Source organism: Sebastes fasciatus, chromosome 6 (genome assembly GCF_043250625.1).
Source record: "Sebastes fasciatus isolate fSebFas1 chromosome 6, fSebFas1.pri, whole genome shotgun sequence".
NCBI lineage: Eukaryota > Metazoa > Chordata > Actinopteri > Perciformes > Sebastidae > Sebastes > Sebastes fasciatus.
The window spans coordinates 31,478,930-31,497,730 of NC_133800.1; the positions used below are offsets into that span (position 1 = coordinate 31,478,930).

The 18,801-nt window shown below is 41.3% G+C and overlaps 1 protein-coding gene across 4 annotated transcripts in view; it reads left to right on the forward strand.

The window, feature by feature from the left end:
- The window catches only part of LOC141769806 (ADP-ribosylation factor-like protein 15), a 139,881-nt gene that overhangs the window by 60,022 nt on the left and 61,058 nt on the right, over nt 1–18,801 (forward strand). For all 4 annotated transcript variants that reach the window (XM_074639237.1, XM_074639235.1, XM_074639234.1 and 1 more), the window contains one exon: nt 12,514–12,722. In XM_074639237.1, the coding sequence (XP_074495338.1) occupies nt 12,514–12,722 (209 nt within the window). The remainder of the gene's footprint in view (nt 1–12,513; nt 12,723–18,801) is intronic.

Sequence of the window (18,801 nt, forward strand, 5' to 3'; positions counted from 1 at the left end):
AGAGTGACATGGTTGGTACCAAAGGATTCATTAGGTTTTCTAGTTTGATATGATGCCAGTATCTTCACTCTAGCTCCGCTACAACCTAAAAATCACAAGTTGCCTTAAAGCGTTAAAGAAATTAGTGGCGTTAAAATGAATTTGCGTTAACGCGCTATTAGCGCGTTAACTTTGACAGCCCTAGCAGTTATTCTATCCTTGCTGTGTGCTTGGCGGGGCAAGCCTCATTATTGCTCATCCCATTTCATCTGGGAGACAAAAGTGGTTTAAGTTGAACCGTAAGAGGGCACACGGGAAACGTGTTCAGGTCAACACCAAAGAGCAGAGAGTGACCCTGACACGGCACTCGGACTTGTCTTAGCTGTTATTAAAATGTTGCAGGCTTTGGACACATGTAAGTGTAGTTGACTGTGACTTGTATAGTTGCTAAGCCTGGTAATGCATATTTAACTCTCCCTGCCTCGAGTGCACTGGGCCAGATTGTCATAAGCGCAAGCTGTCCTTTTAAACCAGAGGCACAAAGCAGCTTATGTGCAGGCAACCCTGATGTATGGCGCCTGTAATGATTCAGACCTGGCTATACGTCGGTCTCATGCATTTGTCATTGAGGTCCCTGCTGTCTTGTTCTCATTCTCATCTTCACCTCTTGCTTCTGATTTTGTTTTCCCATCCCCTCTTCTCTTTACCATTGCTTCCGGATCGTGCTATTATTTGTGCTTATCTCTTTCTTTCAATCTTCTGTCGAGCTCTCCTTGCTTATTGATTCGAACACATTGTCTGGCCGTGATAAAGCACACTGCCTCCCAGTCATTATCGGGGAGGACTTGTCTGTCTTATCACTGTGTGTCTACATGCTTGTAAATAACCTAGTTAATGTCAGCTTTCTTCAGTGCCCTGATTTCTTAGATATAATGTGAACAAGAAACCCTTAATTGGAGTAATGGATTCAGAAAAACCTTCTTAATACAGCTATATTTTTCATTTAATAAACTTTGCTTTCTATCGTGTGCTTTTCATTTAAAACATTTATTGCTATGACAGCAATGTGGCAGGATGAAAGAAGAAAATAATTAAACCCAAACTGAAGAAATAAGTCTAATCTAAATAAATCGTTGTCCACAGCTGAACAGCAGACGATTACTATAAAAATCAGACTTGCGCACGTTAAAGGACAAACTGTGTGGTCTCTCACTACGCAGTCTGTCCTCTGTCAGAGCCGGCTGTTCAGATGCTCTGAAGAAACAATCACTGATGCACTTAGAATATGTCAACCTCGGTTTAGAAATATGGTAGAGGGTTGTAGAGGAATATAAGTAGGTGGAAAATCATCTTGTGCTCTACCAGCTACTTATCCTAACATGAGACAGGCACAGCGAGGCAGTATCACCTGTACGGCACCTTGTATTACTTACTTACAAAACTGCTTTTTCATTGTAAGAACGCCAGCATGAAGAGACGGATACACGCTATTCGTTTAATCAGCAGGCAGCATCATTGTAAATCAAGAGCTCTTTGTACTCATGTGAATAAAGCGTAATAAAGTCTTTTCAGTTGGTCGACATTGAGAATTTTGCATCTGGCGATCTTTAGTCTGGCAGGCGTTTTCTACCCTGCTGGTGCCAGGTATGGGGATTAGGTGGGAAGGGCACCTCCGGGGACTCAGGGAGGAATCTATTAAGCGTGTCAGTGTGTGTAGGAGTGTGTATAGTCTGGACGGTGACATGACGTCAAGTCTAGACGGGCCATTTCACAGTGTGCATTCATGCCACGCGATGACAGCTGATGAAGAAGTGGTCCCGATAATCACCACTCGTTGCTGTTGAGGCTTTCGATTTGAAGAGTGATATTTGTACTTGTAATGTTCTTGTTAAAACAGGATTTGTCACCAGACTTTCCAATAATAGTCCAGTATTTTGGAAATCAGAGTTATTGGAAAAGATTTTCTTCAATAAGGCCATTTAAAGGTTGATGTGCTTTTATTTGTAGATGAGCTGGTGTGTACGTCTGAGAAGATGTCACGGTGAGGACATTTTCCCACCGGTTAATAAACTCGTGACAACACCGGTGTTACAGATTACACCGGACATTTGACTAGAAAAGATGACGCTCAATATCTGTAGAGCATCTACTTTGATCTTTAACATTGGATGGCTGATGGCTGTGTGACTGGCCTCTCCGGTCCAGCTGGCGCCGCTTTGTCCTCCTCACAGCGATTGCCTCATTAACGTTATGGTTCCCTATTAACATTGGGTTTAATTTCGAAATATTGTCTTTGCTTTTCGCTTTAACGCCAAATCCTCCGCCATCGTCTTGTCATTCAACTCTCTCTCATCCATGTGTGTGTGAAGTCTGACTCCTGCTACTCTTTCAAACTCAGTTTGCAGCGTCCGTTGTCCGACTATGTATTGATAACACGGCGCTGATAAGTGAAAATGAACTAAATGGGTTTTATTTCTATAAAAAAAAGCACAACGACGGTGGGCAAGTAATGTAATCGGTTTATTTTATTTTAATTTATTAATTTATTTGACAGGTAAAATACATGTAGGCATTGTTACACTTAATTAAAGTGCTACCGATGTATATAGGACCTCCAGACGTAGCTAATTTGCCGACCTTGTCCCTGGTTAGGCTTTTAAGAAAAAATAAAAATACAACATCATACATTACATCGTTTTTGTATGTTCCCAATCAGTAATCAGTGACCACAGGTTCCATTAAACGTTTTTAGCTTGTTTTTTTACACCGTATAACACCGGTAACACCTTTTATTTTAAACTCTGCAGTTCTTGGTAGATTTGTAGAGCTGGTCTTATCATCCATCACTAGTCCATCACGTACACACACAGAGAGCATGGAGGAAGACGAGCAAGATGCGAGAACATCACAGAACGTTTCCCAGTTGTCTATGACCACCAACAGGCAAAGGAAGTATGCGAGCACGTCTCAGAGCGAAACCACTACATTGTGGTCATCGCAGCAATGTGGTTCTTATTACTATCAAATAGGACCACAGTGTGTGTTACTTTGCCCAACAGGGACAAGCTTTTCCTTTGCATTGACCAGAAGTGAAATCATTTGTAGATTGTCATTTGGGTTTAAAGCAGATGCCGGCAGTCACAGACCGTCCTGATTTAAGAGTTCTGAGGATAAACGTGTAACTGATCTCCATTTGAGGTCTCATTCAAGAATATTACCGTATTTGATGTTGGGTTTGTTGTTGATAGTGGGTGAATGGTGCATCATAGATACTATAAGGGACCTCTCATTACTATCTTGAAGATGCAGTAGCCAAACAAACGTTTGAAGTCAAAATTTCAAATACGTTTAAGAAGAGTAAATATTCAATTTTAACAATGCAATTTTCAAAATGCTAGGTGAAGTATGCAATGACAGAGGACATAAATATGTGCACTCGATATTAATATATGGGCACAGCAGTCTGTACTGTATGTGGGTTGGGTAAAGTGGAATAGAGCTGCAACGATTAATTGATTAGTTGTCAACTATTAAATAATTGCCAACTATTTTTTGATAACTAATTAATTAGTTTGAGGAATTTTTAAGAAAAAGTCAAAATTCTTGTTGTGATCATTACTTTCAATTAGGGCTGTCAATTGATTAAAATATTTAATCGTGATTAATCGCACATTTTTTATCTGTTCAAAATGTAAAGTGGGCATGTCTGTAAAGGGGAGACTTGTGGGTACCCATATAACCCATTTACATTCACATATCTTGAGGTCAGAGGTCAAGGGACCCCTTTGAAAATGGTCATGCCAGTTTTTCCTCGCCAAAATTTAGCGTAACTTTGGAGCGTTATTTAGCCTCCTTCACATCAATCTAGTATGACATGATTGGTACCAATGGCTTCCTTAGGTATTCTAGTTTCTTCACTCTAGCTTTAAAACTGAGCCCGCTGCAACCTAAAAATCGGAAGTTGAGTTAATGCGTTAAAGAAATTAGTGGCGTTAAAACAAATTTGCGTTAACGCTTTATTGTCACGTTAACTTTGAGAGCCCTACTTTCAACCAGTCACATTACTTTTCTAAAACCAGAAACGGCTGTGTCAGTGCCAATGGCACATGATGAAAGTGGCTCTAGACATACAGTAACACAACTTACTGATCTCAAATATTAAGAGTTGCCACATTTCTGTAAACCAGATTTGTCAATTATGTGCACAACTGAGAGGGATTGGTGTGTGTTTTGGACTAGGCCTTACACAGGAACTGTTTACTTAAAAACAGACACACTGCTGAGGCTGCAGGTTGATGGGTGTATCAACAGCTGAAGTGTTTCCCACCTCGCTGCAGCTCCAGCTCCAGCCCCGGCTCATTCCTCAATGAAGTAAGCACACTTTATTACTAGTGAGGCCTCCCTCACGAGTCCCAGCGCTCCCTCCCATCACCGTATTGTAGCTGTTTTGTTCAGATAAAAAAAACAGTCTGTTTTTCGTTAGGGAGATTTCAAAGAGGGTTGCTTTCAGTGTTTCAACTTTCAAGAGTGAAAAAAAGACCTGATTGGCAACATGTATATGTTTGGTTCAAGGTAAAAGCTGGCAAAAAGCATGAAAAGCAATGCATGAGAAAGTGTTGCTCCAGCTGACTGTGAATGTGAAACCATACCTGCATCGATACCCAACAACGAACAGAACAAGCCTCAACAGTAGCCTAATTTAGACCAAATGGAAATATAGGGTTGTAGGTTTCAACTGTGTACCATCTCAAGCTGTTTGGATTTGCAGATGAGTTCAGAAACCCCAGTCATTTAACACAATCGGAAGACAATCTGAAGGCTGTCTGCTTTTCATTTTTGCGCTGTAATTGCTTGCTTATGTTTTACTGGCAGTTGCCTCAAAGTTTTGTTTGTTCATTCATCGTAACACTTTGGTAAAGAAAAAAGTAACCTGATCACTGAAACATCATTGCCACTTGTGTTTGTGTAACCGGTAGACGTCTGCTTTTCCCATCCTCTCCTCTCCCTGCATTATTGGCATCATGACTTCCAGAGAATCGTAAAATTTTACTGTGTTTTGAGCTCCACTTTTTGTCCCTGAACCTTAACGGTATCCCTCAAATACACAACAAATACATAGATTTGCATATAAACAGCTAATGTCCCACTTCTGGGCTAGCTTCTGTTCCGCTGGCCTCCATATCATAATGCATTTTTGCATAGACGGTGTCGTTCTTTAGTCTTTGTGAAATGAAACATGATAGTGCAGGTTTCTAATCATACTGTGTGGTAAATAAAGTACAGTAGCGATGTCATGATACCAGAAATTTAGTACTCCATATACCAATACCAGTGCAGTTCCACGATTCTCGAAACCAATTTGATAAAACGGTAAAAAACAAAACAATAAACACTTTGAGCAAGTGAAAGTAAGTTAAACTGGTTATAATTCCCTCTCTGTTATCTATTTTATATTGCTTTAACATAAGACAAAGAAAAGCTGCAAATCCTCACAAGTTAAAAGCTGGACCTAAGTAATATTTGTAAATTTTGATATACAAATTTCTGTCTATCGATTAATCGGCTAATTGGTTTAGCCCTAAAAACTACAGCTTGATGTTTTATTTCACATTAATTGAAAAACACAAATCTATACAAACTGTTTGACAACACCACAGAAAGAGAATCCTAAGAAATGTTATATGGACGGGGAAAGTTAGCTGCATCAGTAATGAGTGGCGGCCCTGGGAAGCGTTTCACGTTACAGTGGCCTGTAGCAGTTGGCTGTGCATACACAATGAATCATCAAATGTCTACGAAGCGTAGCACATCTACAATCATTAAGATTCATGTTTCCCAGACCTCAAACCATGCATACAGTACATGTTAAACATTCATATGTATTGTATGCAGTACATTGAATAAGTAATTACACTCCCTGTTTCAGCATGTCTTCATTTGCTACAGAGGGTTGAAAAAGTCTTACTTGGTGATGAGTGAGAGAGGGAGGGATGGGAGGGATGGGAGGGATGGGTGAGGTTTTTTCCTCAGATCAGATTTCTGTGCATTTGATCCCAGAGAGGGTTACTCTCTGACGTCACACACTGACATCATATACTTGTTTTTTCCGCGGTGTGATATTAAAGTCATACTAAAACACATTTTTCCTGCGCCCTTTTTTTTGAGGCCGCTAGTGTACTGTTGCTATCTATGTGCTGAAGTTTAATAGGATAACTAATTAACAATCTTGCCCAAACATTGGTGGTAAATATTAAGTTTTAGGCTTATTCCCTCAAATCTAAAGAGGAAATACTCCATAGCTGAACTCAAACAGGGATTAAATCCATCATAGAAAAGCAAAAGATACCAAATTCTTTGGCCAAGGGTAGCCTCAGTAGACTATTATGTAAGGCAGCCACAATAAGCAATAAGCCACTTGAGGCCGTGATTTACAGTGATTTTACAACAGCTGAGGGGGTTTTAGTCACTCCGATCTGCGTCGTGCCTAACAACGCCCCTTAACTGTTATAAAATCACTGTAAATCACAGCCCCTCAAGTGGCTTATTGCTTTTAGAAAACGGTTACTACATATACCTGGCAAGGTTTCCTAAAATAAACACACAGCAATAAAAAATAATAATTTATTGATAACAAATAATCATTCTTCCGCCAACCAATTCAGTTCTTCAACGACATGCAACGGTTGCCAAGCAACACAAAGACACAGTGGAAAGCATGCTTAATGATTGGGGTGATTGTTAACTTTTATCTGTGTATCGCCATTAATTGTACTATTGTTGAAGTGGTGTTCATTCACTCTTCTTTGCTGGTATAGGTGAGTTTTAATTGTGTGGTGCCAGAAGCAAAGACATTGCTACAGCATCTTCTCTCGCTGTAGTTTGGGTGCCAGTAAGATTGCAGGGACGATTCACATTTATGCCTCATCATTGACATGGTTTCTCTTGTCTCTGGGCCAGCATCAGAACGTTTTTCTACAGTGGTGCTTCGCAAGCAGTGGTTGGTGTAGATTGTGGAACCAACATGGCGCCAAGGAAATCAACTCCCATTGGCTCTCTAGTATACCTAACAAATACTTAACGTAGGAGAATGGAAAATAAAATTTTTCATCATGTTGCAGTTACATTATAACCACATATTTATCTACCATCTGCAACTATTATTCCCGCTTTCCCCTAGCTGTTGTCACTTGTCAGCGATATCATTTTTGTCACAGTGTAGCTTGGTTATATCCAGTGGTCAACCTCCGGGTCTGAAAAGTGAAGCCGCGTTGGAAGTGCCTTTAAACTTGCATTCTCTCTAACAGCCAGCAGGGGGCGACTCCTCTGGTTGCAAAAAGAAGTCTGATTGTATAAAAGTCTATGAGAAAATGGGCCTACTTCTCACTTGATTTATTACCTCAGTTAACATTGTAAACATGAGTTTATGGTCTCAATCGCTAGTTTCAAGTCTTCTTCAATACAGCATGATGTTCATTTAGTAAATTATGGTCCCATTTAGAGTCAAATAGACCATAAAGCACGGCATGCTTTAGGGCGTGGCTACCTTGTGATTGACATGTCGCTACCACGGCGTTGTCCGGTCTGGGAGTTGTCCGTGTTTTCGTCTTACAACTTTAACCCTTTCACAGTGTGTTTCAGTTCATTAAAGTTAATTATAACATTTTGGTCGCCTGTAAATGTCTTATTCAGCATTCGATTAAACTTAACTCCACCCTCTTGTGTCACTTCTGGTTGCAAAAAAACAAGATGTCGACAGAGAACATAACAAGAGAAAGGTGAGAATAATAGGCTACAAATTAAAAAAATGTATTCTAGCTTAAGTTACATGTTTAACTTACCATAGATCGTTGGTGTGGTTTGTCCGCTTTGGATGGAGATAAAAGGCCGATGGATTGGGCGGCAGCAACGATGGGTATTTCTTTCTGGCTGCTCAAACATAAATACCTGTAGACAGTCTTTTTTTTCTTTCCCTGCCATCTTTGTGTTTTTTTGTGTTTTTATTGGACCACAGCGTAGCGTAGTCCTCACCATTCTCGTCCACGCGGATGATTTGGTCTGAAAACACCGAACGAACCACATAGTCTGTTTAACAGTCCTGCCTTCGTTTCTTGACTTTTCCAGCTCTTCGATTTCTCTCTCAGTAATTTCAGCGTGTCTTATTTCTTTTTTATCTTCCTCCTCTATCCTGTCCATCTCTTCCAACCACTTATCTACGCTTAGCCCAACCACTAGACCAAAGCTCACAACAAAATCTGACATCTTTAAACAATAGGGGACTAATTGGTGAGGTGATACTACAGTAATGCAGTCACAGCTGTGTTGGTAGAGTATTTTCCAACGGGTTTGAACGCGACTCAGCCAATCATAATCAAGGACCAGAACTATCTGTCTTGTAAAATATGTTTTATGATATTTTTGTCCTGACTGGAAATTGTTGTAACATGATAGCTTACTTTGTTGCTGTCTGCACCTACACATTAAACCAACAGATAAATATATCAAGTCCAGGCAAGGGAATAGGATGATGATGGCTATTCTGGGAAATGGAAGTCGTAACTTAAGTTAGAAGCAGGAACACAGAAAAATATTTAATCGTGAGGTATCCGGTTGTGGATTCTTCCTTCATGTGCATCCAACCAAACATGCCAGAAGATTGGACTGCACTGTATGATACCTTTTAAAGAGTTCATTACAAGGAGTTCATTCATATGTCTCTGATTATTTGTTCTTTCCCAACCTTAGTAAATGATTTAGTTAGGTAATTGATTTTGCTAGAGCCATTCATTATTTCATTCATGCAGTCAAACCCATGTAGTGAATGAATGAGGCAATAAGGCTTCCATCTGGTGAGTCAGTACGTGACTGGGTCAGTAAGAGACATGACTTTCATGCTAATTTTACCTCTCGTGCTGCACTGTTGACCTTTGGCTAATTACGTCTGAGTGAAATGTGAAAGTGTAGAACGTGTTTTTTATTATCAATCGCACGCTACATATAGAGGATATAAACAAAGGTGTTAAAGGGCAGAAAAGTAGAAAGGAAGGGAGACAAACGAGCAAAGAAATGAGGTCTTACTCATGGTGCACTTATTTGATTAATGATATGTAGTAGAGCTGCCAGCATCCCCCCACAGAGTCATGACGTCATGTTTGGAAGTCCTTCTGTCGGGCCAATAGGTGGCAGAAGTCGCCAACGAGATCCAATGAGACGTGACGGACATTCCACCATTTCCAGGCAAAGATGAGAGAAACTTCCCAGTCAATCTCTCAAGTGCCACTTTGTCTGATAGCTTTCCACTCCAGTGAGAGGTGTGAGTAGAAAAGAGTGGGGGAGGAAAAGAAAGAAAGAAGGGAGGGAGGTAAATGTCACCGAGAGCTCTTCGTGATGCTTAAACATTTGCCAGCCTCACAGTTCGTCACTTCTTGGCAGTTACCTTACTATGAGCAACAATAACAAGACAACAGTTCACAAGATTGCAAAAGAAGTAACCTCACCAGACGGAGGAGGATCATTTCAACCAGAGAAAGTACAACCTTGTAAAAAGCAAATGCATGTACTTGCGTATGCAACGTGATAGGACCCTTTGTAGTTGCGTGTATGCGGTGATGACAAGCTTTGTGAGCGTGTAGAACAAACAGTTTGAACTGTTTAATGGAAAACATGTTGTGGAACGGAAAGCATTCAACTGAGTTAATGAAGTGTAATCGAAGTGTACAAGCAGTTGACAAAATACTTTTTTTATATTTTAGAAGATTTAAATCTGAAAGTACAATAGCCAGTACTGTGGTGTTAAGGATAAACTGCGATACTTCCTCTGTATTGACTCCTCCTTACTATCTTTTGAGTAAAAAAAAAAAAGAACACCTCTTTTGTCGGCTTGAAATTTGTAGAGCAAGATGTCCTAAGGAGCATGAGTAACATGGAGGATGTGACTAGCATATCGTGGTTCGTGGTGTTGACTGAGTTTGTCAGCATCTACGTCACCGTGAAAGCAGAAACTACCTTTTCTCACTGCTAGGTATAAAGTAAGAAAGGTTGGAGATGTGATTATTTCTATTTCTAGATCCAGAGTACTGTAGTTGTTTACAGACAGGACATTAAAGGGATAGTTCGGGTGTTGGTGTTGAGGTACTTATCTGTAGTCAGTGTATTACCTACCTACAGTAGATGACGGTCGTCACGCCCCCAGTTTGGAGAAGCAGATAAGAGTTACCGCATGGAAGCAAAGCAATGTACTGCTGTGGATGGGGTCGACAGCAAAACGTATTTTAGTCACCTAAAAGAAAGGCCCGCCTAAAAAAATAATATCAGTTTAAGTGTACGCTATATTTAGAATATTTTCGCTTGTTTACCTTGCCGTGAAACAGTTATACAGTCTATGGTTCCGACGGGGGACTGAAGCCAAATCAACCAGACTCCATTGAAAAAAAAAACCCAGTTATTTTACTTCGCAGAGTACAGGAGTTTCTGGTCTACCGCTGCCTCGATCAGTCAGTTTTTGTGCTATTGTTTCACTTTGGTTAGTTCGGATTCACCAAAGTCACACGATAGCGCAAACAAACTAACCGATTGAGGCAGCGGTAGACCAGCAACCCCTGGGTTCTGTGAGGTAAAATAACAGTTTTTTTCAATGGAGTCTGGTTGATTTGTCGAGAGCATAGATGGATAAAACATAGAAGGCTTCAGTTCCCTGTCGGAAAAGGCTTTCTCACAGCAAGGTAAAACAGTGGAAATATTCTAAATATAGCGTAACTTAAACTTTTAGGTGGACCTTTCTTTTAGGTGTCTAAAATTTGTTTTGCTGTTGGCCCCATCCACAGTAGTACATTGCTTTGCTTCCTTGCGGTAACTCCTGTCTGCTTTTCCAACTGGGGGGCGTTCTGACCGTCATCTACTGTAGGTAATACACTGACTATGGATAAGTACCACTTCAAAAAAAACAAATTATCCCTTTAAGACATAGTTTGTGTTGCAGCTCCAGTACATAACTGATTCCTTTTGGGATTGAAAAACTGGTATTCACAGTGAGAGTATTTTTTTTGACAGGGGCATGGCTGCTTTAGATTGTAAATGGACTTTATTGCCCTGAAATTAACCAGTCAGGAAATGTCCTAGGCAGTGGACTGACCCCACTAAGCTCTACTAATCACATGGTGAGAAACGGTTATGAGGTTAGGGTTAGCGTCTAGCAATCCTACGAAGCAGGTGGGATTTGGCCAGATCCTGAGCAAGTGCCTTTACATTGAAGAAAGTGCACATGAATTTGTCATAAGGATCAAAATATCTCTGAAATCGTTTTTCCTCTCCAAAAGCGGTGCCTACACTGTCAGTAAGCGAAAGGAGGGGCCGGCAGTGGAAGCAGAGGGAGGTGGAAGCAAAAGGGACACGACTGACTCATTTTGGGAGCATGTCTTCAAATTACTTACACTAACAAATAAAGTTGCTAAATGAGCTAAACCATTGTGTGAGCGGATGTTCTTGCTCCAAATTAGCACATAGAAAAGGAACCATATGTTGGTCACTGTGAACTCAATGTCAGTGTGGCCTTGAAAATGAGCCAAGACTCAAATAATCCAGCGAGTATGTGTATTTACTTTAAGGACTTTGGAGGAGTTGCTGAGAAATTTGGCAGCAAAATAAGTAGTTTGTACTTCACACCGCAAAGCTTATTGGTTTTGGTTTTAGCCAAAACAAGTGTAGCAAATACTGTGGATGTTTGACTTCTAAAATTGTATGTATCATGATTATTTTTTCTCAAATAATTCAAAATATTACAGCAGTCATTTCTTGGAAACTAAATTTGTTTTGCATCTTTAACCTGGAAAATATCATCTGCCAAAATTAAATTACACTTCTTATAATTATAATCGTCGATTGTGTTTTTTTATGCAGTGTCTTGATGTGCTTTGTTATGTATATGTTTTATAATGTTCAAGAATGGACTTCTATTTCAATACAGTCTAATGCTCAATACTATGTTCTGAACTCAGATTGATTGCAAACTGGGGCTGCCACTAATGATTATTTTCATTGTTGATTAATCTTTGATTAGTTGTTTGGTCAGAAAATGGTGAAAAATGTCAATCAGTGTTTCCCAAAGCCCGAGATGACGTCCTCAAATGTCTTGTTTTGTCCACAACTCAAAGATATTCAGTTTACTGTCATAGAGGAGTAAAGAAAATATTCACATTTAGGTGTCTGGAATCAGAGAATTTAGACTTATTTTTCTTGAAATATTACTCATACCAATTAATTATTCATTATTAAAATAGTTGCCGATTAATTTAATAGTTGACAATCAATCGATTAATAGTCGCAGCTCTATTGCAAATAATAATAATAATTTTTTTAATAGAAATGTTTTTGTCCATTTCGAACTAATAATTATGAGATTATTATGTTTTGATGGCACACAGCATTCTACTACAGGAGGTGTTGGCATTTGTCTGTTTTCACATGACGACAGTAACATCAGTTATGACGATGACTTCTCCCAGAAGTTGACCCATTTAATGGCATCATGTCTGTCTACAGGAGCCGACAACATCAAGAAATACTGGAGTCGTTACTACCAGGGGTCACAGGGTGTAGTCTTCGTATTGGACAGTGCCTCATCGGATGAGGACCTCGAGGCGGCACGAAACGAGCTCCACTCGGCCCTGCAGCACCCGCAGCTCTGCACACTGCCTTTCCTCATCCTCGCCAACCACCAGGACAAGCCTGCTGCTAGGACGCCAAACCAGGTAAGCTAGCCCGTTGACGGTGCTATTGTTAATTTATTCCATCCAAGGCATATCTAACTGCAATTAATTTCAATTCTTACACAAATAAGCGCTGCATTACATGTCTATCTTAATCAGAAAAAGCAGTTTTGCATTCATTAATTGTACACATTCAGACACATACTCATCAGTAAATAAGTATGCATATACACATGTATGGCTTTTTTCATTTGCACTCTGAAATAAATAGTTGTACACAACAGATCTCCTACGATTGTTTAAGAGTCAAAGTGGGTGGTTTCAGAGCTGAGCTCTAACTACTGTCTGCGTCATAATGACTTTTATAATTTTGTCATTCTCATAATTTAATAACAGACTTCACTACTTTCTAGTGGTGGTGGTGGTAGCGTGGGGGGTTGTGCGTGAACCTGGGAGCGGTGTTGTTGGAGACATCCCCCCAGGTCAGGTCTCTCAAGGCAAATTGTTCCCCTATGGGGGGCCAAACTAAGAGGGATCAAAAGATCTCTATAAATTGGTGTTTTGGGAAAAGAAAAACCTCATCCGGAATAGGGAAACCAAGGCCTCCTCCTGCAGCCAGGCCTTGAAGTTTGCGGTCCCTTGTGGCTGGCCTGGACCAACTTGACCTGGTAAGGCTCAGTTCCAACAATAAGACATGGGGCTAATGCCAAGGGGTAACCCCCTTCAGAGGTTAGGTGGAGGCGTCTAGTGCATTGCCAAATTTGTGGCGGGCCAAGGTGGAGGCCACAGCGTGCTGACCCATGGCTATGAAAAGTGACTCTTCAGATGTATCACCTCTCTGTTGTGGAAGGAGCCGGAGCTAGTACGCCATCGCTTTAGCAAAAAACGCTGAACCCAAATGTACAGTGAGTGTGAACTGGGAATGTCTGGCTGAAACCCCCTTTGCACAAAGTCTCCAACTCTCACTACTTGTTGGAGGTCGGGGACACGATATCCAAGTGTCCCATGTTCAAACCCTCCTTTGCTGATTTATATTGTATTGTAGGAGTTGTGGCCTGAAGCTCTTCAGTGCCTGTCATAGCCTCATTACCTGCTGGTGGAACCCACTGTTGAGGGACTTTGTCAAGCTGAAGGGGAATACTTTCAGGCTCGGTTTGCCCAAATTAATTGCAAATCAGCAGACAAAAATGTGGAGTCCAGAAGGATTGCAGCTTCCTCTGTTGCAGAAGCGTAAACTTTGGTGAGTTCATGAAGACAGATTTTTGATTTGCCTCAACACAGTTCTGCCAAACCGTCCGATGACCCAGTAAGAAGGAGTAGGGGCTTCTCAGCAGGGGTGGAGGACTGTTGGACTCCACTCTGAATATTACTGGATGCTGTGGAAGGAACACTTTAGTGACTTCTGAACTCTACAGATATGCCGTCTGTGGAGGAGGCAAAGTTGTAAGAATAACAATTTTTATCTTTTTGGCGCAGGCTACTGATTATCAGAAAGCTCCCCAGGGCAAGGTGCCAGGGATTGAGGGGGTCACTCTGAGATTCAAAAGGCTCTTTAGACCCAGACGCACCAACCCGTCAACAAAGAACTAGCGGCGACAAAAGGCCACCAGTTGCGTCTCCTCATGTCACCTTTGTGTTGGCCAGAAAGTTGCACTAGAACACACCGCAAAGACTACAGCCAACAGCCAACTACCATGTACGTTCAGCGCCTGTGTGAGATGAAATAACTCTCACTTCTCACACCAATGGGTGCCGCCGCCCATTCAACATGAGCGCAGACCCGAGCCGACGATGAGGGACACACCGCAAAAACAAGGCTGACGGACGCTCACCGACGGCCCCAAACTGTCCGTCGGCCGACCATGTCAGGGCCTTTAATGTGGTTCAATTGTCCTTTTTGACACGCCTCTTCAGTGTTGTGTCACAGTGTGCTTCAGGTATTGGGGTGTCACACTGCTCATCCTGCCGGTAAAATTGTATGCCAAGGTACTAGAAAGGAGTCTTCAACTGACTGAACTGTAAAAATAGGAGGATTAACGTGAGAATAAGGATACTGGAGGTACTGACTGAAAGAATGAGGTGATGATACAAGCGGCAGAAATGCATTTCTCTTGCAGGGTGTCTTGGCTCACCTTCTGGGCCTAGACAAGAAGCTTGAGCCTCCAGAATGAGCTTTGAGGAACCACTGCTCCTAGAATTGAAAGGAGATAGTTAAGTTGGTTGGGAGATCTTAAAAGGATGCCTGTCTGGCACATCCAGCTGAGAGGAGAACTCAGGGACAACCCATACTGGGGGGATTTTATGTTTGTTTTGTATCCCGCTGACCTGGGAACGCCTCAGGATCTGGATGACATTCTGGGGACAAAGATGTGAACTGCCATCATTATATGGATCTGGCTGTCTCTAAATTAATTAATTTGTTTATTGTCGTCGTTTGTTTCTGGACTCTATTCCACATTCATCTGTTTCATGTGATTAGAGAACAGGCAGGGCATGTGTTTCCAAGATGCTTGCTTTTTATCCTTGCCGGTAAATGGTCCATGAAACAGCTTTGAGCTCTGGAACACAGATCCCCGTTTTTCTTTTTTCAGTTCTATGTTTTTTTTCCCTTATTGAAGTTTTAGATTGTGTTATTTGCTATTTGGCAGGTCAATGTCATTTAAAGGAACAATATGGAAAATACTTACTGTAATAAATCATAAAATGACCATGATATGTCATCAGAGATTAAGGAAACATGATACATTTAAATACTGGCTTCTCAAACAACAATGCTTCTGCCAGTATGTTCTCCTTTGAAATTTCCATTCCGTTTTGGCCTGTGTGATCCCGTCCACTGCCCATTTCAACACCCTGTTTCGCACATATGTAACAAATTGGCACGGAAACACATCCTTCTGCAGCCGTAGAGGCACGCTAAGTCAGTCACGCCAGAGGAGCGACGGGCCACGGCTCCAATGTTTTGAACTTGGACCGCAGTATCCAATTTAATCGCTAGCTGTCAGTGCTACATTTTAGTCCTTTAATCTTCAAAACTAAATGATTTATGACTAGCATAGCTCTGATTTCAGTAAGTCAGTTCATGGCATTTGACTTTTAGCCTGTGTGACTCTAGATTATTTTAGAAAACACATCAGCACTGAGAAGAGGTTCGCAAGTTCAAACCCGGCTTGGGGCCCTTCTGTGTGGAGTTTGCATGTTCTCCCCGTGTTAGTTTGGGTTTTCTCCGGGTTCTCCGGCTTCCTCCCACAGTCCAAAGACATGCAGGTTAGGTTAATTGTTGACTCTAAATTGCCCGTAGGTGTGAATGTGAGAGCGTGAATGGTTGCCTGTTTCTATCTGTCAGCCCTGTGATAGTCTGGCAACCTGTCGTGATTAGGATAAGCACTTACAGATAAAGGATGGATGGATATCAGTGCTGAGTTAAATCCTCTCTCCAGTTTCATCCTAATTTTTGACCAAGTTGTATTTAGTTTCCATATTGTGTTGGGCAGATTTTGCTTCTTTCATCCTCTCTGTATGTTAACTGAGTAGGAAGCAATGTACGTCCGACTGAGCATCTCACCAGAACTGGCCGACGCATAAGCCAATGATTACACATCTTTTGTTCCAGTCGTTTTTTTTCCTTTTGTCTCAAATAGTAGTCTGCGTCTCCGCCAACAGACGGGATGTAATAGTTAGAATATAGTAGAAATGTCATGTAGTAGTCATGAAGTAGTAGGTCATGTCACCACCTCCCCTCAGGGCAGAATTAATCACTGCTTGTGGAGGCAGGAATGAAATACAGCATAACTAGGGTAGTCTGTCCCACCTCTCTCTCTCTCTCTCTCTCTCTCTCTCTCTCTCTCTCTCTCTCTCTCTCTCTCTCTCTCTCTCTCTCTCTTCCTTTTTACTAGCCATGCTCTTCCACTCTACCTCCCTCAAAGAAGGAGCCTCTTGGAATAGGATGTTATGGATAGCATTCCCTGTGCAATGCTCACTCAAGTTTCAAAAACCTGGAACCTCACTTTCCTTTTACACAAACACATACACACACATGCATCATCTGCAGAGGCCTATTTAATGTTTCTGAAGGATAACAAAGATGGATGCCTGTAGAGAGGACCATCTGCGTTTCCCAGCCGAGACCACCGGTGTTGAGTGCTCTTCAGTGATGTGAAATCTGCAGTGGGAAAAGTTCTGTACCAGATTCCCAAACTGAATGCACGTGAGGAAAACCCACAACTCCACCTGAGTCTGTTTAATTTAGTTTAGCTAATTAGTATGGATCGGTTGCTCTTGAGCACAAGCCGCTGTAGTCACACAAACCCGCTAATCTTATTGATATTTTAAATGGCAACTGCTTGCTTTAAGCACGACAACACTGGTCTCTTTGTTGGCCATCGTGACGTAGCCAATTAATCCAGTCTGTCACTTGCCCACCGGTCCTAGCGTGATGTGTCCTCTGCCATATTTGACCCATCATCGCATCAGTTTCTGGAAGTATTGGCTTTTCTGAACTGTTTGCAAACACTGATGACACGTGAGACTGGTTAATGTCGCCTAAAGGTCTTTTTAGCGCCGTGTTGGGAGGGTCATTTCGGTTCGTAATGAATGACTTATATAAACAGAGTTGATCAGGGTGACAGAGGAAGCTGGTGTTGGTACTGAGGCAGTTTTTAATACTGTGTCTAAAAATCATTGGGCATATGGATGTTCATGGGTTGTCCATGTAGCTCTGTTATTTGTCTGCAGCAACACACTCTGTCATACATACACTTGCTTCATTTGAGTCTATGTGGAGGTAGAAGGAAGTTACCGCTTTTATTGTTGTAGTCTTAGTAACGTGACGTCATATCCGTTCCGTATCCATCAACCTAACAAACCGCAGCGAGCCGAAATGATAAAGCAGAAAACGTTTTCACATTTTACATCCAAAGTAGTAAACACTACACATCCAGTGAAGTATGGAAACACTTTGGGTGTCACACGTTGCCAGGAAAAGCAGAGCTAGACATCACGGCTAAAGCTGCATGCTAACTCTGTCACGGACAGGAAACGTTATCGTATCGCGGTAACGTGCGGTCAAGCCAGCCGCCAATCGCATCTCCGTGGTCAAATTGGCCGCCGCTACAACTGTAGAGCATCCATATACTGATATGTTAGATGACTTCAAACGGCCCGATGGAGCTGACCATGGATGTTTATGGAGAGCTAGCGACGGACTTAGCGAAGTTAGCGGAAGTATACACGTGTGACGACATCTCTGACTACATACATGCTGAAAATCAAACATTTTTACTGTATAAATTTAGATATTTTCCAAATTAAAAGTCATTAGAAGTGTATCATTCAGTCTTTTCTCATGGTCTAGTGTTAAAAATCGCAATAAATAGTAATATCGAATCGCAATACTTGTAGAATCGCAATACTTAAAAATCAAAATACATATCAAATCGGCACCAAAGTATCGTGATAGTATCGTATTGGGAGATAGGTGAATCGTCCCAGCCTTACTATTAAGTCTATTTATGAAAAGCTGGTCATTTTAAGTCTGAAGATAAGGTTTTGAAATATGCTGTCAGTGGTGACAGACAGCTTTAATTAATTCATTTAATTGCACCGATGGTCTAATGATGCACTTTTACAGGGTCTCTTGGGTACAAAAGTCTCGTGGGTTGTAGGTACAAAAGAGATGCTCTCATTTGGCTTGGTTTTCTAAGTGTTTGTGTATTCTTTGTATTATATTTGTGTGTTTTAAATTACACGGTCATTATGAGTGTTACCATGCTGGTGTGTGCATATTATCATCTGACTCATGGCTGTGTCACTGAGGGAGCTTAGTGTTCAGTGACTCACGAGTAATCTCTGCTAAGATTAAACAACATTTTAGACCAACTATGAAAGAAATCATCGACTCCACCTCTTCTCTTGAAGCCTGGTTTCTCTGCCTCTTTACTGTATGTCAAGCTCATGAGCGCAGTAATAACCTTCGCTGGTTCTGATTAATGGCAGTCTGGCTTCAGGTAATATCGTGTGTCACGCTGTTAAAAATAAAATAGAAAAAAGGGGTGGAAATAGTAAGCCCACTCAACCACTGGAGAGTGCAAGAGGGCAAACCCTCTATATGTTAAGCAAACAT